At 38.5% G+C, this 25,716-nt stretch overlaps 1 protein-coding gene across 2 annotated transcripts in view; it reads left to right on the plus strand.

Moving 5' to 3' along the window:
• The window catches only part of BARD1 (BRCA1 associated RING domain 1), a 44,754-nt gene extending 19,364 nt beyond the window's left edge, over positions 1-25,390 (plus strand). For both annotated transcript variants that reach the window (XM_055812462.1, XM_055812463.1), the window contains 7 exons: positions 1,230-1,310; positions 2,001-2,173; positions 9,913-10,021; positions 11,523-11,658; positions 12,663-12,755; positions 23,058-23,155; positions 23,876-25,390. In XM_055812462.1, the coding sequence (XP_055668437.1) occupies positions 1,230-1,310; positions 2,001-2,173; positions 9,913-10,021; positions 11,523-11,658; positions 12,663-12,755; positions 23,058-23,155; positions 23,876-24,205 (1,020 nt within the window). In that variant the 3' untranslated portion in view covers positions 24,206-25,390. The remainder of the gene's footprint in view (positions 1-1,229; positions 1,311-2,000; positions 2,174-9,912; positions 10,022-11,522; positions 11,659-12,662; positions 12,756-23,057; positions 23,156-23,875) is intronic.
• Positions 25,391-25,716: the final 326 nt, after the last annotated feature.

Here is a 25,716-nt window from a genome sequence, read left to right on the forward strand (position 1 = left end):
GATCTCCTCCTTCCCTGTTACTCCATCAGCTGAGAAGTGGTGCATAGCTGCTCCTAATAAGAGTGCAGGTAAATCATGGCTTTGGCTTAAGAGGTGGTACCTGATGATAAGAGGTGTGGGACAGCCTGGCCCCGTTAGTTGTGTACCTGTAGCTGTGGTTCTCCCAGCATTGCAGCAAAAACTTTGGAACAAAATTCATGGTGCCCCTTCAGGCCGGGCAGACCTATGCAATTGCAGCTCTGTAGTAACAAATGCCAGAAGTGGGAATTGACATGGCACAAAGTGAGTTTTAAGTACCAACACCTGGGGTGCAGATGGTGCTGTGAAAGAAGGGGATCAAGGTCTGCTTTTAGTCTTTGGGTTACTTTTCCCACACGCTTTTAAAAAGACCCGCACTGCAGAGATTTCCTTGCCTTAGCTTCTGCTTGCCTATTTATAGCTACATCTGTATATACTCCAATCTTATTACTGGCTTTCTCTCTTGTAGAAGGCAAATATTAGTGTCAAAACCTCTGATTCGCAAATCCTGCTCAGTTGCTTCCTATGCCTTGTCTCTACTCAGCCTCTTCCCAGAATTTCTGCATTAGTTGCCACCCTTTTCCACATACATTTCCTTGCTTATAGTGAAAACTGAATATAGCGTTCTTCCAAAAAAGCAAATGAAAACTATCTTGGTAAAATAACTGTCAGAGAAAGTGTCAGTGAGATTCAACATAAGTCGTAATTGCAGTGTTAAATAGAACTCTTTCCCTTTTCCTTTTGACTTGTGGGAAAACAATTTATAGAAGCTTGTCAGGCTTATTCATCTTTTACCTATGCATGTTTCTAGCCAGTTATTTAGATTAGTTTGAAAAAAAAAATCCAGTCTGAAGGACAAGGGAATTCTCAATAAATGCTCCTGACTTTAGTCCTTGTGGTTGAATCTAGTGGACAGATTGCAATCAGCACAAACTTCTCTATTTATTCTGAGTAGTCTGTTATATGTAGCAGTTTTAGCTAAAAATACGTATTTCTGTAAAATGTGTAGGTGCTTCTAAATGAACAGTAATGATAAACTGTGGTCTGCAGACCAGTTGAGTTTTTGTTATCCTGACAATATCTAAATGGAAGACTGGTAACATTACATTTTTACTGCAGCTAAATTTATAATTCTGCATCTCATAAATTTTTGTTGTCTTTTGTATCTCCTTTGTTATTTTTTAATAACTATGGGCTTTTCTCCTATGTAGGGTGATGTAGCAGCTGTTGACCAGCTGCTGAAAAATGGGGCAGATCCCAATGTCAAAGATAATGCTGGCTGGACACCACTTGTGAGTGTTGAAGACTTTTCTGGTGTTATTTCACTTCTAATCAAATTTCATTTCAGCTCTCCTTTGCCATTTTTTAGTTCCCTTTACACGCATTTAGGTGGCAAAGGATTATGTGAAGTGACGATAAACAAGTTTAAAAGAATTTATGAGCAACTACTGACCTGCCCAAATCCAACACTCTGCTGCTGGGGCAGGGCATGCCAACGCATCAGCCTGTGAGTCTGCAAATGCAGAAAATATAACTATGGTAGCTAGAAAATTATCAATTGCAGACAATGTGATATATTTTATGGTTCTAAATGTCATCAATGTTTTTTACCATTTTGGAAATGTATCAAGTTGTTGAATGAAAATTACTCGAATTACAGAAAATAAATAAAAGGTTCTTTTCAACCATGACTTCTTCCTCTCCTGAAGAATACTCTTGACAGAGCGTAATCTGGGAGGCTTTATTCCCTGTAGTCCAATTTGCACACAATTGGCCTTTGTTCAGTTCATTTCTGTGCTTTTTATTAGTGCTAGGTTCCAAGGTTAATTCATGTCAGGAATGTAATGCAGTATCCTTGCATTGTCTTCCCCAATTGTCTTAACTGAGAAGTGTTTGAAAATTAATTTGGCTGGTATGACAGGAGTCCTTCCTCTGAATTCTGTTTCACTTGAGTTTCTGCTCTTACACGTTTACCCAACTAGCACGAGGCATGTAATCATGGGCACAAAGAAGTGGTGGAGCTGTTGCTACAATACAAGGCGTTGGTGAATACTACAGGGTATCAGAATGATTCACCGCTTCACGATGCTGCCAAGAATGGGCATGTGAGCATTGTTGAGCTCCTGCTTTTGCATGGTGCTTCCCGTGATGCAATGTAAGTAGATGTGGAATGTTATTTTAACTGTGGTATTAACTACAGCTACAACTTCCAGGGTGTATGTTAAGTAAATGTGATGCAAAGCTACTAATAAATGTGATTTATCTGATGTGAGGGGGTGGGTGTTAAATGTATACTTTGCTATACTTACATCCTACTTTTCCAGGTAGGTGTTGCCTTTCCATTTGGCTTTGTCCTAAGCTTTTCTGAGGATGTGTATGTCATAGATAGCTGGAGTATTGGAGATTGTACTAGGAAAGTAACAAAATATGCTTACCCTATTCTTACCCTTTCCTGTTGGGATCTTGTTATAGCTACTGTCAGACCTAAGATGCTGAGCTAGATGAGTTTTGAACTGCTACAGCTGTTTTCTGTCTCTTTACTTTTACTACTTTACTTCCTAGCAGAAGGTGTTTTGGTCCCATCTCTTCTGCCTTCACAAATGACATAGATACAGGCTGAAGTTTGGGGAGTGTTTTTTGTTTATTTTTTTCCTTTCTGGACTAAAGCACTAATTCTTGATACACTGTTTAATTAAAAAAATTTAAAAAGCTTAGAAATATTTTCAGCTCCATCTTCTGTACAGTTACACCTCCTGAAGATTTTGGCATTTGTGTATAGGAGGTGCTAAAGAATCTGTTAGTCTGTGAATAACCCTGCAAGCTATTAGTATTTCAGACACCAAATGTGGTTTTAGGTGTAGTATTGCTGTTGTGCCAGGGCCTGTGTGTGTAAAATTTGAATCCAATGCATGTTGTCAGTAGGTGTGTGTATACAGTAACACGATAGGATGAAGTCTTGCATGACATGAATTTCCTTGCCAGCCACATAAAGAAGCATAAACAAGTTCAGCTTAATCACTTCAGCTTTCAGTATTTGCTCTTGAAGCTTACAGAAGTAAGGTACTATGTAGAAAATCATAGGGTTTTCAAAAACAGTCCTAGTCTTGAATATGCCGGAGTTTTTTGTTCTTTTTTTAAATCAAAACAACAAAACAAACCTACAACTTTAGCATGAAAAAGTAAAACAAGGATCAATTGTTCATCTTCACTTTGTTCTTGAACAACAAAGACCAGCTCATCACACCATGAAAAGCTGACAGCTTCAGAAACTAATTTTCAAGCCACTTGAATATCAGGAACTGGTTGTGTGACACTTATCACTTGTCTGTCTGGTATTTGAAAGCGTAGCACAGCCAACAGCTTGATGCAAGGTTTTGACAGGACTGGTAGATTTGCACAGCCGAGACTCCAAATGCCAGCAGCAGACGCTTCAGGTCTCTTTATTAGCCTTAGCTGCATGTGTTCGTGCAAACTGAGATGAAGCTGAAGCTCTTTCAGCTCATTCTACATGAGCAAACATGACTTTCTATTGAAACAGAAGCTTTTTAATCATGGAAGGAGAGATTTATGTAAACTTTAAATTCTGTCTTGGCTTTTCACCGAGCACAGGTAATGTTCAGTTGTATATTAAAACAATGTGACTTAGGGTATGTCACAACTCTGCAGCTAGCTCCCCCTTGCAGTATTCTAACCCACTTCTAAGTATGTTACTGACTTAATTTCAAAGGTACTTGGAATCTCTACTGCATGGTGTTAAATACATATACTTTTTATTATTATTATTATTTTGACTTAAAATCTTTTTGGGAACAAATTTAGCTGCCTCTAATCTTTGTTTCATTTGTCTGGCAAAAGGAACCACAGGTGCTCTGGCAAAAATCCAATCCTGTATGTCCCCCCCCTGGAAAATTTGAGGTTTCCAAAATTTCTGTAGACTCTCTCTCTGGCTGAAATGCTACTGTGCATGTTACTATTGCATTGATGATGGAGAGGGGTTGGGTTTTGTTTGTGCTTTCCCCTATTTTTACAGAGAGCATTAGAGATGCAGAGAAGGGGATGCATAGGTAAAGTGTTCAGGCTAGAATAATAAGACTTTACTGACATCTTCCAAATCAAGAAACAATAGAAACAAGAACAGTGTGTCAGTCTTCTGAAAATGTTCTCTGTCTTCCTTGCATCCTGTGCCCAGCTAGCTTCCAGCAATGAATTGTGCCGTGATCTTCCCCTGAATCATGGCTTTGCAGATCTTAGAGGGTCTTTTTCTGCCACTGCCTCTGGTAGTTGTAGTTCTAATTAAACAGTGGTTGGATTTGCCTATGTAAGTGGGTTTGAACCTTCTTTAATGTAGAAGGTTTAAATTACTCTTTTTTTTTTTTTTTTTTTTTCTAGTGGGTGCAGGTACCCTTATAATGAAGTCACTTTTTTTTTCCTAGATCCCAGAGACCTGCAGACACAGGAGGCGAGAACAGGGTAGTCACTTAAGATCGTGCAATTATAGTTCTTTTCCATATGACTAGTTATAATTGGCCTCTTTTGTACTTAATGCAGGATCTGCTCACCTTCACGTTGTTACTTTAGCATCTTTAAAGTAGAAATTGAGCACTGAACTTGCATCTCAAAGATTTATTTTCTTTAGGAATATACATGAGTGCCTTAACTTTAGAGGTGTGCAGTATGTGAGCTAAGACTATACCAAACCATTTTTGCCAAGCTGATAAATTTGGCTAATCTTAGTCTTCTCTTTTTTTGGGTATATAAAACTTTCTAGTCCTTTTGTGGGCTCTTCAGGCTCTCACTGAACTAACTTTCAGCCCAGGAGAGGGTCCTCTTTATCCTAGCATAGCAAGATGATTCTTTGGTACCTCGTGGGAGTGGGGAGGAAAGATTGATTAGTTCACTGTGGTTACTTAAAGTCTTTTCTTTTAGCGAAGCTAAGTAAAATGCGAACATGATAAATGTATTCAAATGTTACTTGGGATGCTATGAAATATATAGCATGAAACCTCACAAAAGTGACTGATGTCTTGCAGCTGTTTTGACAGTAGAATTAACTCAGTTTTGTATCTTAATGTCCCTTGTGTGCTGGGGAGTTAATCTACTGGAATAAAAACAGAGCTTGTGTTGAATAGTCTGCTTAGAGCAGTAGTTTTGAAATTTAGCGTGATACTCAATTTTGCAAGATGAAATATTTTTTTAAAGATGTGCCATCTTTACTGACTGCAGGCCCAAAGGCAGGTAAGATCCACTGGTCTGTAGAGGGAGGTAGGATATGTCTGGGAGCAAATACAGCCGCTTTCTAAGGGATCTCAATTCATGAGGTGGACAGGGATTAGCATAACCCTAGCCATCAGAGAGCTGAGACTTTGCAGTTTCAGATTTAGATCATCAGGTTCACAGACCCATCAAATATGTCTCATTCCAAGTGAGTCTTTCAGGCTAGTTTTTTCTCCATGCATGTTAATGCATAGTGTGTTCAGAAGTAACTGTATGTAATATGAAGCAACGACATGTATTTTGGACCAAATGAATACAGGTGGGAACTATCTCTTTTGCCAGAAAGCAATCCTTGGATTTCAGTATTCCTGGGCAAAACCCAAAATTTTGCCAATCTGTAAGATTTAATAGTTGTGGCACTTCTTGTCATTTGAAGTTTTCAGTGACTGAGAAAGATATGAACTACAAATGAAAAATATTATATGGACCAGTGGACCTATTAATTGTCCTGTTGGTCTAGTTAATTTCTTAAGTTAATCTCCTACACATAGCTAATTTTTGTTTTATAGCTTTTTTCAAGTGCTCACTCTCTTGAATTGTCTTTTTTTCCTTGCTTCACAGCAAGCTAAGTGATTTGAAAAATTAGATCTGTGCATTTGCAATTTCACAGTACTTCCTAAATGCTTTCATCAAATGGGCTATCTTTCCAGTTTTTCATGCACAATAAGTTTAGCATTAGTAAAAATTGTTTTGTTGCCCCATTTTTTTAGATATTAGTTGTTTTTGAGTAGTTTTGAGTCTGATTCTGAGCCGACCTGTGGGAATGCTTAGGGATAGACTGTGGTCCTCTGTTTCGAAGAGCACGGTGGCAAAAACTGTTAGAACCTGTGGTTAATTCCAGGAGGTATTAGACCCATGGCACTGTCATAATTTTGTCTGCTTTTATAAGTGAAGAAAGTGCAGGATGCTGCGGTCTTAAGTGCAAGACAGTATGCTTAACTTCCTGCTGACAGTAGGTTAACTAAAACCCTGGCCTTGTTTGGATATCTAAGATGGTCTTTCTGGCTACACAGACTAAATTTTCTTTCTTCTGTCAGGTTCAAGAAAGATTTCTGCTTACCATAGTCTCAAAATACAAGTGCTGACTTCCACATGCAAATTGGTAGTTACACTACTGCACTAGCACCTGGTTGTGAGATTTCCATTCAAAACTGAACTCTTTTGTGGGGTGGGGTAAAACTTGATTTATGCTCAGCTGTGGAACAGGAAGTAAGCTGCTCCATTTTGATACTAGAAGTTAAAATTCCTGATTACAAAGTAGTATATAGTCATCATTAGCTTGTATCGGAAGCTGCGTAAGTTTGTGGCTTTGAAAGAATAGGCAGGGGTGTGTCTCCCTATTTATCTTCTCCTCTGGACACTTACTTCCTGAAAGCTTAATGACACATTTAGAAGGTAGCTGTTAAGTTTCTTTTTGACTACAGGAGTTAGTTCTGTTGTCTTCGTGCTGAAGACTTCAACGGTGTTGCACCATAAACTGAATCTCATTTTCTAAAGATTTTCATAAGCAATTATTTTGATATGTCAGTCCTTAAGATATCATCTGTCATCTCATGTAAAGTCATAGCAGATTACATTGAGTTGCTCTTCATTGGGCTCATCTTTGTTCTCAGCACAGTCATCCTGCTCTTTGATTGGAATTTGTTCTAGCCGTAATAGCCCTCTACCGACTATTCAGTACCTTGATGACTGACTAATAGGAGATTGCTTGTATCAAAGGATACATCTGACTCTTGAACGTTTAAAACAGCTTGCAAAAAGCCCACTCGCATTCTGGTAGAAAGAAGTATGCCTTAAAGACCTTGTATTTTAGCTCAAGCACCAGAGACACTTACTTCTCTCTTGTAGAAACAATTGTGTCTTCCTTCTGTAAAGCAGTCATGTGCATTGGACCCATTTTAACAAACCCAGACCTAAAGAGTAAGAGCACACAACTGGTTATAGACTTTTTTTTTAAAATGCTGTATGTGTGTGTTAGAGTGGACTTAATGTGCATGTCTCCCTTATTTGTTTTTTTGTTTTTTGCAAATGGGGTCAAAATAATTTCTTACTCTGAATAAGGCAGATGATTTCTGTTGTTCAGCTTAGTTGAATAAAGACAGATTTGAGCCCAAATTTTTGCCAAAACCTGTTTCCCATTCCTGTACCTTAGTGATGCCCTTGTGGCTGCATAGATCTGGTCCTTGATTTCTGATCATAGGGTTAAAAATAATATACATTCCTAATATGTTAAAAACTGTTCCCCTAGTAACTGCTCTGAGAAGTGTACCAGCCCAGTGGAGACTGGGCAAAGCATGATCTTTCTGATCATGGTTACTTTTTGGATGGTTAGTGGGTGCTAACTAAAAAGAACAAATCTGGTTTTAGCCCTTTTTCTTTGAAAGGGATGTGTAAATTACAATAATATCATATTTAAGACCTGTTGTTAGAATGTGCTCCATGTGTTAGGTTTTATTTTGTGAACCCTCTTTTTCTCCCGTTTCAGCTACTTTTTCCTCGCTTTCCTTAAGCTCAAGCTGCTTTGTTGCAAATAGTCAAAACTCTTAAAGCCATCCCTTGGGCTGGTGTTCCTTTTATCAGACCTCAGCTCCCAAGTTTGTTATGATTTACTTTAACTACAGCACCTTAACGTCCTGTGAATAGCCATTCAGTCAATGCTGCATAATGATGGGACAGCATTTTGCAATACACTGGTAAGAAGTGACTGAAATTATCTTAAAAATATAGAAAAAAAAATTAAGTCAATACAGAGGGAGTAGCTGGAGCTTTTATTTGTACAGTTTAATTGGCAAAAAATGTTCTTTAACTGTGGTGGCCTATATATTTATCTATGGTAAACATTCATGATGTTTTTTTCAGTAGTCAAGGATCTTACTGTGACTTGGAAGGGGGAAACACTCCCAAACTTCTGCTATCAATATGCAGTGATTTCTTTCCCCTGTTTAGTTCACAGTAAAAGGTCAGCCATCTAGTTGAAAGGTGATTTTTCGTGTATGTGCTAATATATATATTCTTTCCCCTGCCCCGCTGCCTGATACATTTTTCAAAGGAGCTCTATCCTGCAGCTGTTTGAGTCAAATATGGCCCTTATTTCAGGAAAGGGCAAGAGCTACCCTGATGATGCATGACAAAGCAGGAACAGCATGACAGTATTTAATGGGCTGCAACTCCCAGGACTGGGCTGAGATTTAACCAATTATAGTCTGCAGAATTTGTATTATGCTAGCTCTCCGCTCATTAGTAACAGAGAAGAGCTTGGAGTTGGTAATATTGTAAAACTAACAACTGTAAAATGCCACCCCAGAATCTCCTCTGTGGGGCTCTGAGGATTGTTGTTTTCCCAAGAGGCTATTTGGTGAGCAGTGCTCGGTCAGTAGCATAGAAAGGTGCTAAGGTCAGATGCGTCTTTCAGCTTTGCACTGGCCAAAGCCTCCTGGTTAAGTCTGAGTGAAGACTTAATGATGTGAGCTTCTCTTTGGGCTGGATTGGGTTATGGCCTTATGTGGAATTCCCTGTAAAGCTTCCTAGATTCGTACTCTGCACAGAAATGTGTGGCAAACTAAGAGACGGCACTTTGAAGATGAGGAGGTTTTTGACCTCTTTAAATGCTTCATTGTTTGATGACTAAGCTTGCTGGATTTCAGATACTGAGTCAGGGCTTTGTTCTCGGTGACAAGCTTCCCCTTCATAACGAGCTCTTATTATGCCTTTTGAGAGCCAGAGCTACATGATGTGGGGAGAAGAGGATCGGCTGGAATGGCCATTATTCTTGCAAAGGGCAAAGCAAGCAGAATATTTCCCAAGAGTACTGGCAGAGGATCGTGTTTGTTAATGGCAATTATACCTGTTCTGCGGTTTCAAGCTTTCCTGCACACGCTACTGTCCTGCAGCTGCAAAGCTGTGTGAGGAAGTGATAGAAGCCATGGCTGTGCCTGCTGTTGTGTTTATAGCAAATCATGTCTGTCTGAGTAATGCTGAAAGAATGAGGGAGGAAATGGGTCTCGAAGCATATCTAATAACTATGAGGTGCCACATAGGATGAATAGTGTTCAACAAAATTGGCAAACCAACTAGAATCTGAATGAATTGGCTATAATGTGTTCTGTGGAACAGCACGCTGAGGGGAAAATGAGATGTGTACTCAAATTTTGGAAGTGCGAGGGAGCCACTGTTCCCAAGTAGGAAGCAGACAGCTTTTCCCATAAAAGCATAACCACATCAGGCTCTGATGTTTAACACAGTATGTCATGTCTTTTATGGCAAATGGGTAAGCCAAAAATAAGTTTCTTGGTAATATGACTGCAATGAAGGATTAAAGCTGAAATTTCTGGGTCTTGTGAAGGATATCAACGTGCGTCTTGAAACAGTTTAACAAGGATTCTGTTTATTTAACTGAACATTCTGCTCTGAACATCCCTTACTCCTCAGCTGAATGCAGCAGCTTGTAATTCGGTATCCATCTGTCTTGGATGCAGTTCTTACTTGAAGCTTTGTGGTTTTTAGCTGAAATTACATATTAATAAGAAAGTGGGAGGGAAAGCTACCCAGCTAATGTGCCCAGTTAGTTAAGAATCAAGTCACATTTTATTTACTTAAACCCATCTGTGCTTGTTTTGCCAGTAATATATTTGGTCTACGGCCTGTGGACTATGCAGAAAGTGAAAAGATGAAGTCTGTGCTAACGTTACCAGTGAAAAATGAATCATTTTCACTTAAGCAGCCCTCGGAGGTAAGTGTGTGTTGTTTTTGTTTTGCTTATTAAAAAACTAGTTCATCCTGTAAGTATTGAAGGCTTGAACCAAAGTACAGTACATCACCTGCCTTTACAGGGAGATTTAAAATAGGCTGGGAAACGTAACTTGCACAATATTTCTAGAATATACGTGGGACGCTTAAAAGCTATGATATCCTGTGTTATAGCTTTATCTGGGAAAACAAAGGATGTTTCTTGTAATGTGCTTTTATTATAGGAGAATAAATGCTGTGTTATTCTTGAAGTATTGTTGATTGAACTTTGCTATTGTTGGTTTTTTTTCTGCATATTTAAATTTGCTCTACTTGCCAAACTGGCTGAAAGCAGCAGCAGCAGTTTTTGCTCCAAGTGCTTCTTGTGTGCCTTTAAAAGACTGCTCCAGTATCATCCTTTGTCCAATAATGAAGATACCAGCAGCTCAGCAGCTGAAAACAGCTTTTGGATGATTGTTCTGGGGTTTTTGGTTTTCCCCTCTTCTTCCCAAAGACTTCTCAGAACTTGTGACCAAAATCAGGTTAATTCAGGCTTGGAAAGTTACTGCATTATGAAATGCTTTGTGCTTCCTGATGAATGATGACTAAACTGACCTAGCTTATACAAGCAGTTCTGGTCTACTCCAGGGTATACAGCCTGTTATGATCCCTTCTCATTGAGGTAATATGATACCCATTGGCCAAAAGTAAACTATTGCAGCTAAACTAGCAAGGATATGACTCTTCCTCCTACCTGTAGCAAATGTAAGATGCAGCTCTTCTGTTGTAAACAAAACACTTGGTATTTGCATTTGCTTTGGGGATGAGTGTGTGCCAATGGATGCCACCAGCTCATGTGGATGACTCGATCCAAAGCCTGAGGCTTTAGAGTAACTGAGTCTTAAAGGTATGTCTGTACTGTGGAATCTGGGAATACGTACGAAGACCCAGGAGCTGAAATACCACATCCTTGTTAGCATAAGTCTTGCACAAGCAGCTCCTCTTACTTTTTTTTGTAGTATCTGCATAAAAAAAAAAATGCAGCATTCATTACTTTACAGGGCAGTGTATTAGGGACTCTTTAGTAAAAGTAAATGCAGGTATTAATTATGTAGGTTACCCAACATATTAGTAGCTTATCTGTTGGTAATACTTCACTAGAAGAAGGAGGCTTTACTGCTTTGTTGGAAATCCTTTCCTCTTTCAACACTGCAGTCAGTCAGGCTGTTTACACAGAGTTCAACCAGCTATGTGCGTGCACACCAGTGTCTATAAAAAAAGGCAAAGAAGAAGAAAAAATGAGGCACAAGTACCTCTGTCAAGCTTTTTTTCCCTTGAGAGCTAGTTTGTTATATAGAGTTTTATCTATGGACCCTGTCCACTAAGCTTGCCATAAACTGTTTTTCAAAATGTTTATTCTTAGTAAATGAAGCTGTCAAACAAGTTAGCTGTTTCTTCATGCTTTCTAAGCATTCAGCTTATTGTAGGATTTTCTGTTCATGCAGGCACTGAGCCCCAGCCAGCCAAGGGATGGACCTCTTGGTATATTGGGGAGCAGTCTTAGTTCAGAGCAACAGAAACTGCTGAACAAACTAACAACAGTTCTGAAGGCTCAAAGGTGTAATGAATTTAATAGCAGAGGTATGTAGTCTTGTTGAAATGTCTCTGTCCAAATATAAGTAACTACAGTTCTGCATTTTAAGATACCAGCTGCAACAGGGTTTTTTATCATTGCTAGTAAGTGCAATTTCTGAAATCATTGAATTATAGCTGTAGTAGAATGGTGGTGTGTTCCATGTAAGCACATAAAAAGCCTACCTGGTTACTGAGGCAGGAGACTTCCGGTGGAGCCACAGCTCAACAGTATATTATCTGTTGTTTAAAAATCCCTAAGTTCTCCTCAAAGACCTCTTCTCTCTACACCTTTACTAACTTTAAGGTGTCTGCTCACATGAGACATCCTGTAAGGTTTATATCTTTCAGAAGTGAATCTTAGGCAGAGATGCCTTTAGACAGACCATGTCGTTGACTAAAAGTTGACAAAGTTCTTCTCGCATGTCGTCTTCCTTATTCGTCATTAAGATGATGGAGCCAAATTATGGGGCCAGGGTGGCAGCTGGGAGTTTGTTCTGTTTTGAGGAGGGGAACATTGTCTTAATCCCCTCTCTTAGTTTTTCTTTGGAGTGCTGCTTTTCCTGCTTGTGAAAGAAATGCTAAGGTAATTTTCTTACAATCTTTCACATTCTGATTACTACTCCAGAATAGTGAGTTGAGTTTTGTTAGCTTTGTGTTGAAGCAGTGAGATCCCATAGTAAGATTCCTGTTAGTTATATTTAACTTTAAAAGGATTGGGGAAAAAAAATAGTCCCATAAACCAGAGCCGCCTCTGAAGATTTAAGTGTTAGCTTAGAAACTATAAAAACGTGACTTCCCTTTTTCACAGCTACTGTGTTGAAACCCACCAAATTTCTAATAGTGCTTCTACTTACATCTTAGTCTCAAAAATCACATACTTGTGCTGGCAAGAGTGGTTAATAAATTACTGTAGTCTGTTTATTCTTTAAATGGTGATTGATTGCTTCTTAGCCAGGCATGGTTCTGATTTTATGTGCTTTTAGTTCTACTGATGTAATCTTTTCTCCTAGTAACTCATCTTGTTATCCCTGATGTTCCGATGCCAAGTACTTTCAAGTGTATGATGGCTGTTCTGACTGGATGTTGGGTCCTCAGGTTTGAATGTAAGTATTAAATAGATGGGATTCTTCAGGCTTTTTAACCAGAAATTGTAAATGGGGTACCAGAGGAAAATTTTCTTTTTCAGCAACTGTCCTAATATCAAAACTAGCTTAACATAAAGTGTGAGTGTTTTGTTTTTTAATCTCCTGAGTGACAAGAGATGTAATTAAATACAACTACTCTTTCCTTGGCAAATGTGTGCATTTCATTACTAGATGTATGGCATAGGTCATACCCTAAGTATCAGTGGGGAGTGAATTTGTTCATTGCTACATTAAGAGTGATTTGGAAGATTATGGAAAATACCCTGGGAAGAGGAGGGAGGAATTTATTAAAATCTTGAATTTCATATAAGCAGCTTCCATTGAAATTGACAGGAAGCTTTTGCTTGCTTGATGTACGTGATCAAGGCCTGTAAGAAGGTGAGGTGCTGCCTATTTACATATAGGCTGAGATCTGTTAAAACTTCTAACCACGGTTAGGCTGTCAGCTGATCGTAACCCCTGTTTGTACTTTCCACTGAAGTTCTCTGTTGAGAAAATTGATAGGCTTTATGCAATCACAGGCTCGGGCAGATCAAATGTATATGTAACTTTTGATGCCCATTTATGTACATGCAAGCCCTGCAGACTGGAGTGCTCTTCAACTAGAATAGTAACCTCCAAGAAAAGATGACTTGCATGGTGTCTGCTTAGCATGCAAGTAGTTTTGATGTCAGAGTCACACAGAATGGTCAGGGTTGAAGGGACCTCTGGAGATCGCCCAGTCCAGCCCCCTGCTAAAGCAGGTTCTCCTAGAGCAGGTTGCAGAGTCATGTCAAGGTGGATTTTAAATGTCTCCAGGGAAGGAGACCCCACAACCTCTCTGGGCAGCCTGTCCCAGTGCTCTGTCATCCTCAAGGTAAAGTATTTCTCCCTCATATTCGAAAGGAACTTGTTGTGTTTCAGTGTTTGCCTGTCATTGTTGTGCATGTCATCTGTCATGCAATCTGTAATTAGTTTTTATACAGTGTGTGCTTTTTTTGTACAGCTGTTCTGTGGACTAACACCCCAAACTCTGCTTTTTATTCTTTCCAATACATTTCTTAGTATCTGCTTTCACAGTAGTTGTAAAAGCCATCTTCTTCCCCTTGACCTTTATGACTAAGTCCTATTAGCTAATAAGTACACTACAAATGAGTTAATTGTCCATGGAAAACTCACAGACAAATTTCATTCCAGTTTTCTACTGTGTAACTAAACATCAGAATATAGGATTCTTTAATGGTCTAAATTTTCCAGTCACTAATGTTTATGAAGGCACTGCTTAAAGCTTCAAAAGCTGCATACTAATTTTTCAAATAAAGCATGTCATCAGACTCTTTGAATATGGGACTTTTTTTTTCTGATGCGTTCATTTGCCTTGCAGATAGTCAGTGGATTTGTTCCATGCTTGTTTTTAAAGGGTATGTTGAATTCATGTCCCCTCAGAAATGTTTTCTGCAATGCCTACAGTGGCATCCGATTGTAGACTTTATAAGCATTTGCAAAAGGAAAAGGTTGTGTTGTCTTTGTATGGTGAATCTTACAAATAGGAGTAGCTTCTTGTTGAATACATAACATGGCAAAACACTATTTATGCCTAAGAAGCAGATGGATTTAGTAACCTCCAGACACTTTCCTGACGAAGTAGAAGGGAGACGGTTTCCTGTTTGGAGGTAGGGATGCAGCAAGAAACTCAGAAAGCTTAAAAGCGACGTTTGAGTTGTGTAATTGGAAAGGGTGTGTTCATGTGCTCTGGAACAATACCCTGACTGAATAATCTGTTTCTGTGGTGAATCACTTTGCAGGTTCTTGGCTTCGCTCAGTTCAGGAGGTCTGCATACCTTCTATCGTACATGCTAGGGTGATTTTCCTTTACTTCATTTTATCTTCTTGCTAGTCAGATGCTTAGAAAACTTCAGCTGAGTGGTAGGGAGACTTAATTAGTGAGACCTGAATTTAAGTGTTTGTGGAAGAACTTTTATATTTAGATGTGATTGGGGAAAAAAATAGTGCGGGGGCTATTCAGGGAATATTTACATATTTTTTTATTTGCAGCAGAGTTCTATTTTGTCAGTACTGATTGGTACAATCCTGACTGTTAATGCTCCCAGCTTAGTAAGCAACATACCACTTAAAAGCGAGTGATTCTCCTCCCTAGTGGGAAATGTTAGTAATAACTCATGGGGGTCTGATGCAGCTAAGTGCCTATAATTAACAGCACCACTCCATCTGTTCCTAGCAGTCTGTTATTAGTCTTCTTCAGAGTCATTACAAGTTAAACATTGTTATAACAAATAATGGGACTCCTGCTGATGAAACATTTGTCTAGGAAAAAGAGGTCTTTGCTTTGCTTTTCCATAACTTCTCTTTTTATTTATCATGGCTTTCTGACTTCTATTTGGATATGTTTCCTTAAATGTGATGCAAATAAACTTTCAAAACTATGTGCTCATTCTGGCTCACTTCTGTCAGTGCCAATGCAAATAAATTGGAGTTGCTTATAGTTTGGTGCTCTGAACTGTTCACTTAAAGTAAATTCATGTTCAAAAACTTCCCTGAAATATCTGAAAAAACAAAGCTCAGTGCAGCATTTTAATGAAATGCTGACTATGCATAAGTGATTATTAGAGGGTTTTTTTACTACAAGGTAAGCTGCATTTGACTGTTATTTCTAAACTTATATTTATAGTCTACACAATTACACAACTTTTTAAAAAATTGCATGCTTGCAAAAAACAGTATTTCATTTGAGAGTGGATTTCTGATGTTAACTCTTCTGTTATAGCAGGCTTTCAAGCTGTGTTTCTCTAATAAAAAGCAATTTCCTTCTCTTGTATAATTCTACAGTGCTTCTGTTTACATGTATCTACGCACAGATATAGTATCCATTAGTATCAGCAGAGAGGTAATGTGGAATTTTCCAGCAGAGTTTGATCTAAATGTAAGGCCTCTAGGTATCAGAGAGCCAAGATTTAAATATGTATCTCTAGTTTTGGGGTTCCCTTTTGTCTTCAGGTAGAAGATTAGGATGAAAGGATGTCACTACTGAGCAATATTAGATCTTCACAGAAGAAAAATTTCCAGTTGCAGTTCCATATTTTCCACATATAATACACTGTCAGCAATATATCAGCTTTCAAAGCTGCACAGAATTCAACTGAGACCCTGTTGTCACTGTGCTCCTTGCCCTTGGCCATATCTTTGATTGGTTTCATTATTTTATTGCCTTCATTATTTCTGGGATGGTAATAGGGCACAAAGTAGCATATCATTATCCTTCTGCAAGTAGGCTGAGACAAAGATTCAAGTATCACTGTATTTCCTTTATGCTTTTTGTAGAGCGTAGAATAGAGTAATTAAAACCAGCAGAAGTCTTTAATAGCTTTTCAGCTTGTTTTTTCTTAAACTGATTGTCATCTGTTAAAGCAGGGAATGAAAAATTATCTTGGTAACGATACGCATTGGAACAAAGTCATGTCAGGCTTTGCAGTGAACTGTCTGGCAGAATTGTAAGCATCTCATTGCTTATTCCTTCATCTGTTCCGCTTACCTGGAGCAGTGGCAATGATTCAGCTCTGATCATTTAAAGAATGTGAAACCCCCTGCTTTTCCTTTGAGGACTCAGAACAACTGGGAGTTGACTGGAAGAGCTAGGGGATTGCACAACCAACATTTGAAGGCAAAAATACCTTTCTGAATTTCTTGGAGCAACATGTCTATCCTTGTTTAGGCTATTAAACAAAAGAATTGTAAAGCTGTTTGAGCTGACTGCATTTCAGGCTGGACTGTCTCTTCCAGGCATAAACATCTTTTAGATAACAGGCTGATACTTGGCAGAGCCCTTCCTCCTTAAAACAGCTCAAAACTTTTGATCACTAGTATTTCATGCTTGTTTTGCAGTTGGAGACTTATTTCAACTGCCTCCTATAAAAGGACTCACAGCTCTGTGGGAGGCGGTAGAAATATCTCATGTGCATATGCATAGTCTGATGTATTGGGTATACAGCTGAGGGGAGTGTTTCGCTTCAACAGGGCCTGAACTTGTGCACTCCCACAGTGTCTGCACCTTCTGGAAAGAAGCAGGGAAACAGTTTTACTTCAAGGTTGGCACAGATTAAGACTGTGAGGCTGCTGGGTTTTGTAGAGAAAATGAGGGCGAGAATGTCTTAAATGTGGTGTTTGCAGAGCTAGGAAGTGGGTGGTTTGAAATAAGGACTAGAGGAAAAGGAAATTGTTTCCACTGCTCCCTCTGTTCTGTGTCATCCAGATACTAGATTTTTCATATTTAGAGAGTCCTTTTGCTCTAATTCACTTTTGGTTTGAAGAAAACATTGCCCTAAGGTACCTCATTGTAAGGAAAAGGATGGGAAGTACTATCTCATTCATTTAAAAGCATGTGATGGGATTCAGAGGATGGGCACTCCCAGTGGAATTTAACCTGACCTCTGCACCTTGGGAATGGCTACCTCCAGTCACTTTGATCAGTCTAGAAAGCAGCTGTGGCAAATCCTCCTTTCTTAAAGAAGACAGGACACTTGAGGGTTTAAGTGAAGTAAAGATTTTCATATTAATGCTCCTAGCTTCTGGGAATTGATGTTCAAGGACTTCCGAAGCATCTGTGCCATCATGTTTAATAAATATCACCTGGATTAACTTGTTAACTACCTTTCTTAAGCAGATTAATTTTAGTCTCTGCAGCATCTTGTGTCATTTCGAAGTGTTGGACAAATGGTCTGCTATTGTTTCACCAAATGAGATCTCTACCTCCCTCCATGAAAATCTGTGGTTCTAAAGTTACTTTATAAGCATATAAGAGACTATAAAAATTGTGTGCTGTATCAAAGACCAGTAATGCTGTTGATGAAAGCAAATTCAAGCTAGCCATGCCAAATTCCCCCAAGGTTTTTTCTCAGTCTGGATTTCTTTGTTTTCTGGGAAAGTAATCCCATCAAACTTTGCTCAATGTGCATGTATGTCTTAAAACCTAGTGTAGACTGAACTGAGGAAGTTTCAGTTGCAATCTCTACTAGATATTGGATGTGAAGTACTTTATCATCTTTGTTGCCATTGTGTATTTCTAAATTACTTTTAGCTGTTCTAAGAGATTTTTGGGACTAACCCCTGCTCTTTGCTTTATTAATGCAAATCCAACAAAACTCCATTAAGGCCAATTGAGTTACTGAGAGCTACCCCTGGGTATCTGTGGGTGATTACAACTTGTTCTTGGCAACCAGTTCTTTTTGTACTTCATCCTCTTTAAATTGTTCTTGCTGATGCAGTTTGATTATAAACCAATAAGACTTACATGAATAAGGATTATAGGGCTCTGATCTTAAATTTTGCAAACAATAATCTCTTTATTTCCAGTACTAGTAGCTACAGTTGTATCAAAGGTCAATTAATGACACCATTAGAGCGGGCACCCTTTTAACCTGCTTGCTCCTTATATGCTGGAAGGTGAGAAGGTAGGGGCAGCTATTCAGTGAGGTAATAAGGATCAGTGTAAGTAGTGATGCTTTACTGATCTTGCTAATGAGGAGAAAAAAAAATGAGCAGTATTCTCCCTGCCAAATGTGGTGGCATCAAGCTAAAATGTGGTTGTATTAAGCTGAAACCTTTTTCTGCAATATTTTCTAGGGACTTTAATACAGGCTTGGGTTTTGCTACAATTTGATGCAAATGATCTTGTTTGTATCTACAGGCTGCAAGTGTGAAATCAGCTATTTAAGAGGCCTTTAAATTTCTAATGTTCTGTATTTCTAGGGAAGAACTTTGCGTGACCCCTCTGCACGTGCAGTCTTGTCCCGGTGTGGTTTTCTGTCACGCAAGCTTTATTAATGAGTGCTTTCACACTAGAACTGGGCATTGCAAAACAGCTCTGGTCCCTGTGAAATGGAAAAATGCCATTTGCCTTGGTACAAGTCTTAGCCTTTTGCAGGTAATTGATCCAACTACTGTGATTAAACTAGAGGGCCATTAAAGCGTAGTTGCAATAATCACCCTTTTCTCTTTTGGGAAGAGAACATGTTAAATGAATAAACTTGATCAGCCTCAAACCTAGAAGGTCCACAGCTTTTACTGGCAATAGTATCAATGAATAAATCAAGATTGAATGGTCTTATTTTGTTTTAGAACAGACTAGATTTTTAGTCAAGCTCACCTGTTAAGAATGCACAGACTGCGAATGTGGGAAGAAAACCAGTGTAACCCTGATCTGTACCCTTTCCTAAAACTACAGCTGTCCTTTCAAAAGTATATTTACTTTCCTCTCCACTTTCAGAGAGCTTCTTTAAGAGCTTCTTCTGAGATTCAGTCCTGTTCTCAAATTTTTTTTGCTTAAGTACTGAAGCTGTCCATCTCAATTTCAGAAGGGAGGTGACATAGTATTGATGGTGTCCTAATCACTTTTTAATTAGTATAATAGCTAGTCTTTATTTAGACCATTCATTTGACCAGCATTTTGGCATCAAGTTTTCACCGGCGTTTTTTCAATAGTGTTGAACTGTATCTGTAATCTCTGGAGTTCTAGGAATCAATTTAACATGGCTTCTGTCTTGAAGTCAAAGGGGTGCTATACCTCTGACTTATATAGGAGTGCTATAGGGTCAACAGAGCTTCTGGAAATATCCCTGTAAAAGTAGCGAAATGATACAGCTTTGAGTACAGTATGGAATTTTATTTCCTTTTATATGTTCTCTTAATCAGGGTGACGCTTGGTTGGATGGAGAGACTATTAAAAGGGAACTGTCATTATCCAGCCACTTACATGTTAGCAGCTTTAAAATTAACAATGCCTACTCAAGAAAAAGGCCTAGGATTTACTGAGTGGACTCAGTTTAACACTCAGTTTTCACAGAGAATAAAATCCATAGCTGGGGGGGTAGTAAGGTGGGTGGAGTTAGAAGGGTCTACAGTAGGCTTTAATCTTCTATTTGTATCCCTACTCCTAAGTGTGAAATTAAGTAGTTTTTTTAGCACAAGGGCATATTGTGGTGGCTGTGCCATCTCTTAGAAGAATGATAAAGCTTGTACATACCCAGTGCTTCCAGGTGACACTGTATATGCAACCAAAGCTGATGATGCTGTCTTTGGGAACCTCACTTACGTGCCTCACTGCATCTGAAAATGCTAATGCAAAATTAGTGATCTAGAAACATATGACTTGACATGAAATGTTGTGTGGAGAGGGGGGGGGGAAGAATGGTCAAATAGGAACCCTTTGTTTAGACAAGTGCATAATGAGTTAGGTAGAAAGGCAACTTGAGCCCTCTGTCAATTTATGTCAAATTTGAGAACAGGGTATATTTCGCTATTTTCTTTCTCTCTGATTTTTTATTATAGTATGTGAATACTTTCATTCTCTAATACAAAATCTTTCTAGTATGCAGGAGTCACTGAAGAGGAATGAGCTACTTGGGAAGAAGAAATCAGTCTGAAGTTCCAGTTTGTAGTTAAAGGATATACTGGTGTCTATCACTTAAATTATTTTAGCTTTCTTCTAGTTAAGAAGCCTTCCTTCGTGGATAGATACTCCTTGACTGTTCACCTTAGGGTTGTAAGCACCTTCCTCAAACACTGGTTGCTAACTGTGTCAGTTCTCTGAATATATAGCTAGACCATGTTTCTGATGACCAAAGACATGCTGTTTGCCTCATTTCCTTGTGCCTAAGGCTCTCCCTCCACTGTTACCCTGTCTGTGTTGTCTCTTTCCAAGTGATACTCTGGTTGTGCTGTTGATGGTAAGATTGCCGTGAAGTATGTTGAAGTCTGAAACACCACTTCTGAGCTTGAGGATTCCAGTAACTTACTTTCCTCTCTTGCTACCTGCACATAGACAAAGTGTTAGATCAGACTGCTTGAAATGTCCCTGAGCACAGTGGTTGCAAAAAGCATTAGTTCTTCTCTATCAAATATGACAAGACGCGTGAATCGGAACAAGTTCTGCTTCTACATCTTGCATGAAAATTATGTTCAGAAAATGTACTATTTTTCCATTACCAAAAACCAGTCTGTTGTTCCATGAAGGGCTGTGTGTGTGTGTAAGGCCTAACAGCGTGCCTTTTAACATACTTACATTAAGGAAAACACCTGGGCACCGCAAACTTATGTTCAGTGCTTTTTATGCTATCTGGAATACATAGCTTTTGTGCCACAAATCTGTTAAGATACAGAACTGTTCTGATTCTAGCTGTTTGAGAAAAGTTAAAATTAAGAATACTGATCACACAGGCACTGGCTAGACAAATTGTCTATTTACATATTTCCGGTTTTTCAAGGAAACAAATGTTTATCTTGTGGTTCTTTATATAAGACATGTCTCTTGCCCTCTTGGAGGATTGTCATTATGTGTGACAAGGAACTCTGAGGCACACAGATTCCTTGGAGGACTTGGCTGTGTGAAATGGACAGACAGATGTATGCAAAACAGATGTAACCAATTTTGTGTTTTCTAACAGACAATCCACTAACATTCGTTACTTTCATGACTGACTTGTCGGGGTTTTTTTTCAGGCAAGTAGCAGTACAAAAAGACATTGTAGTCTTTTGTATTCATTCAAGTTTTTATTACTTTCATATCACATTCGCTTCATTTACTGATGCTGGCACTGGATGCTCAGTTTGCGAGTACTTGTATAAAAACCTCAGCTCTGTAGTGAAAGTCCTTGAAATTGAGCTTTTGGTGGCAGGTTGAAATAAAACATGCTCTTAATGGGTGGATAGTTCTGTTCTTAAGACTAGATGAGACTGTTTTTTCATTATTCTAAGTGGCACCTATTAACATCTGTATTTTTGGAAGGAAAGAATAGCCATGTAAGTTGGAGGCAAACTGACACAGGAAGTCTTGTTCAGTTGTGATGATTACAAAAGAAAAAAACCCCACACTTTTAGATTTGAGTTATGAGTACTCTGAAAATAAGTTATCAGTATTCATTGCTGTTATCAATAATGAATATGTAAGTTGCTTTTCCAGAAAATACATGACTAGGTTGCCCTTCTAGTTCATGTTAATTTTCCTTGAAGGAATTGGCAAGCGCAAATAATCAATCTGATATATGCACATGGCAGGAGGTATTTGCCATAGTATTCAGCCAGCTGCGGTTTTCTGTATAGGTTTTTTTTTTTTTTGATGTAAGTACACTAGAGGACTTCTAGTAACTAAAATATGAATTCCCATTGCATTTTGTAAGTTTGTATGGACTGGTAGTAAATTACTAACAGCTGGCTTTCAAGACCCCTCTAGATATTCCTGTCTATGGCTACTTGTTGCTATGGTATCTTCTTCTTCTCTTCATAGTCTTGGACTTTCTTCCTTTTTTAGGATCAACCCATGACATTTTACTTCTGATTTTGTTCGGTTTGCATTTTTTTAGATACAGTGGTTTTCATATTTGTACAGTAGAAATAAGTTGCCTGAATAAGAAGCACTGTGCAAGGAGTGAAGTACTACTTTAGAAGTTACAACCTTGACAACATTTGTAAAACCTCATGGAACGGTTCTCAAAATCAGCTTTGCAAACTTTCTTGGGTAATTTTTATTAATGAGTGCAATGTATGTGCAGGCAAAATGTTCCATCCTTGAATGGATGACCACAGCAATTTCTCTTTCCAAAGTGAGGTCAGGTGGTACATTTAACCGATGTTAGTGATACATTAGCATCAGTGCAGTCTGTATTAGAAAAAATAACTAGCCTTAAAACAAGGTAAAAACATGTTGACTCTGAAAGACAATCTCATTATGCAGCACTGGTAAGAAAAATGCATGCCACTGTTAAGCCCTAGCATAAATCTTCAGTTTGTGCTGATCTTGGAGACCTTGAAATCCCATCTGATTTGTTATTTGAGGCCGTAGCTGTTCAGAAACAGCTTGGTGCTTGCTTTGTAATTGCTCTTTATCAGGCAATTGCTTCCATTTCATAACTGTGGAGCTGGTTCTACATGCTCACTTTAAGCTTCCAAATGATCAGCAATTTGACATTTGACATTAAGTGGTTGACCTTTGGTGGGTAAGAGGGAAAGCTAGTAATTCCTAGTGTTTGCTGCACTGACTTTAGTGTGGTATTACTTCACCTGACTTGCATCTTCAACCACTCTTGTAAATTTTTTCAAGTTTAAAAGCAAATCGCTAAAGCATGCAAGCCTTGACGCCATGTGGATGCGATGTTTTGCATTAAGGGTGATCCTGTAATCTTAGTGCAACTCTTTAATCCCTAAAATGACATGCAAGCCTCTATTACAACATGGGGTCTCTAATTCTTGCCTGCCTTATTGTGTTTTTTGTAGGGGTGCGAGCCTGTCTCCAAACCACAGTTCGAGAACAAGAAGAGAAGTATGAAATCCAAGGTGGCCCACAAAGAGGCCGGCTCAACAGAGAACAGCTGGTGGGTTTTATTGCTTGAGACACATTATCTTAATGACCTTTGGTTCATGCATTTTTGCCCTTTGCCACATGTGCAGGTGCAGTAATGTAAAATTATAATGTGGTCTTGTACAGAAATTTGATTATGTGCAAGGTGATCAAAAGAACTGCGAACACCCATAAAGCTGTCATTTTTCTCTATTAGTGGTTATGTTGCTATAACCTTGTCAAAGGAAACGCTGTATTACATTCATGGAAGAAGCTGTATGGGACAGGAAGTGATGCTGCTTTGGCCTTCCCTGCTCAGCGTTAGAACCTAGTTGAAATTATCTGAAAGTTGAAAGAAAAATGTTTTTATTACTACTTGTTTCTATATAGGGCCACTTTTATATTTAACTGCATTAATTTCTGGTTACTTTCTGGATTACACTGGAGAAGTTCATTAAATGTGTTATAGCAGTAGCTTTAAATATTCCTAGCTCATAGTTCAAACCCTGTTGGCTGGAAAATATTTAAACATAAGCAAGAATTTACTGTGTAAGCAAGCTTTTCCTGATTGTGTGCTTATACTGAGGACCGTAACATGTGAAGTTACTGTTCTAGCTTCTAGTGTGTGTTATTTTAAATTGTATTTCGTAGGCACTGATTGTTCCTGTCCCTTTTTTTTTTTTCCTCTCGTGTACTTAGTTGTGAAGTCCTGTATTTATACATTGTTGTGGTGTTTGTTTTTTCTCCCACTTAGCTGCCTAAGTTGTTTGACGGATGCTACTTCTATTTTATGGGATCTTTCAACAGTCACCAGAAGAGTGATCTTGTGGAACTGGTCAAAGCAGCAGGAGGACAAATTCTGGTTAGGCAGCCAAAACCGGACAGTGATGTGACACAGACAATCAACACGGTGGCATACCATGCAGAATCTACTTCTGACCAGAGATGTTGCACTCAGTATGTGATCTATGATGCGTCTTCTAAATTCAAGCCGGAGAAAATTCGTCTGGGCAAAGTCTGGATGGCCCCCTCCAGCTGGCTTATAGACTGTGTGATGTCATTTCAGCTCCTGCCTGTAAAATGAATATTGATGCCTCATGAGCAAGGCTTTTAAATGTGGTGAATGTTCAGCAGTTGGAACACTCTGGTGAACACTGGTCTGAAGCTATGATTTATATTTTGCACTTAGGAGTACAGGAGAGCTTTGACTATTCAAATTAGTTACTAAGATCACTGATATACTAGAATAAATTAATTTACAATGGAGGAGAGACATAAATATACTGCATTGACAAATGTGCCTTGGGTTATTTAGAATGCTTTATTTCTGCATTTAACTTAACTGTAATAATCACTGACATCTTTTAAGTAAGGTTTTGCAAAATGAAACCTTTTGTATTCTTGACTTAAACCATCCCTTTGTAGGTGATAGAGCATGACCCCATTTATTTTGTGTTTAATATCCATTGACAAGGATCTACTGTATGTGTCAGGATTTCCCAGCCAGGACAGAATTTGTATTTATTTTTAAAGATAAATACAAAAAAACCGTGCATTTCAACATAGTCATTTCCCTGTGTAGACATCTCTTCTGCCAGATGACGTGATATTTCCTATGACTTCTTACAACTGAATTTTGCAGGGAATTCTTGGCGTGGGTTAAACCTTGTAGAAAGTAGAGTTAACTAATGGCCTGAATTCATTTGAAAGTGAATGATTTTGAAAACACCATCTTGAAAAATCTTGGTCTAAAATTCTTGAATTATAGCAAGAGTAATGCTTTATTCACTTCTGTCCTCTTCCACACTTTTAAAGGTGAGACTTAAATTTTATTCTATTTTCTGAAGTTTTTTAAGCGACAGGATCCTTATTAAATTACTACAATCAAAAATACTTCTGTAAGTACGGATAGCTATCATGGTTATGTTAACAGAAAAAGTATAATGATCACAAAAGAATTATGCCTCACTTTGCACAATTATGCTTAAAATCAGCTGGCTACATTGGAGTAATAATTGATTCCTTCACATTTGTTACAGTATTTCTCATAATTCGTCGTAAGATGTTGTCAGAATCTTACTTCCTTAGTCTGTGCTCCTACATGGTATCTTGCATCTTTTCTGTTGCCTTAGTTTGCGATTTCATAATTTAAAAATGGTGTCTTGCAGTAATACATGGTGCAAATGATGGTTGTGGGCTGAAACCAAGTCTCTCGTGTCTGCTTCTGCTTTGTGTTTGCTTGTAATAAAAAAACTTCTAGTGCCAGTAAGTCTGGAGTATCTTATTACATGAGCTTAGCTGCAGAATGAGTGCACAGTCCATATGTATCTTGACAGGTAAATGGAAATGTAAGTACTTTTCTGTGAACTGGACATGGCTGCGAAGATAGCATATCCATCTGCAAGAGCAGCTCTTCTCTTGTAGCTATTGCCATTGGAGATCCTGTGCCAATTTTCAATATGCTCTGTAGAACTCTTCAAAAGATACACTTCAGACGTAACAGCTATAGTTTTCAACAGCATCTACTAGACTTCAGTAGCTGGAGTATCTTGATCTGTCACTTCTACTAGACTGAATCATTGCTTTTTACTAAAT

Source organism: Falco peregrinus, chromosome 8 (assembly GCF_023634155.1).
Source record: "Falco peregrinus isolate bFalPer1 chromosome 8, bFalPer1.pri, whole genome shotgun sequence".
Taxonomy (NCBI): domain Eukaryota; kingdom Metazoa; phylum Chordata; class Aves; order Falconiformes; family Falconidae; genus Falco; species Falco peregrinus.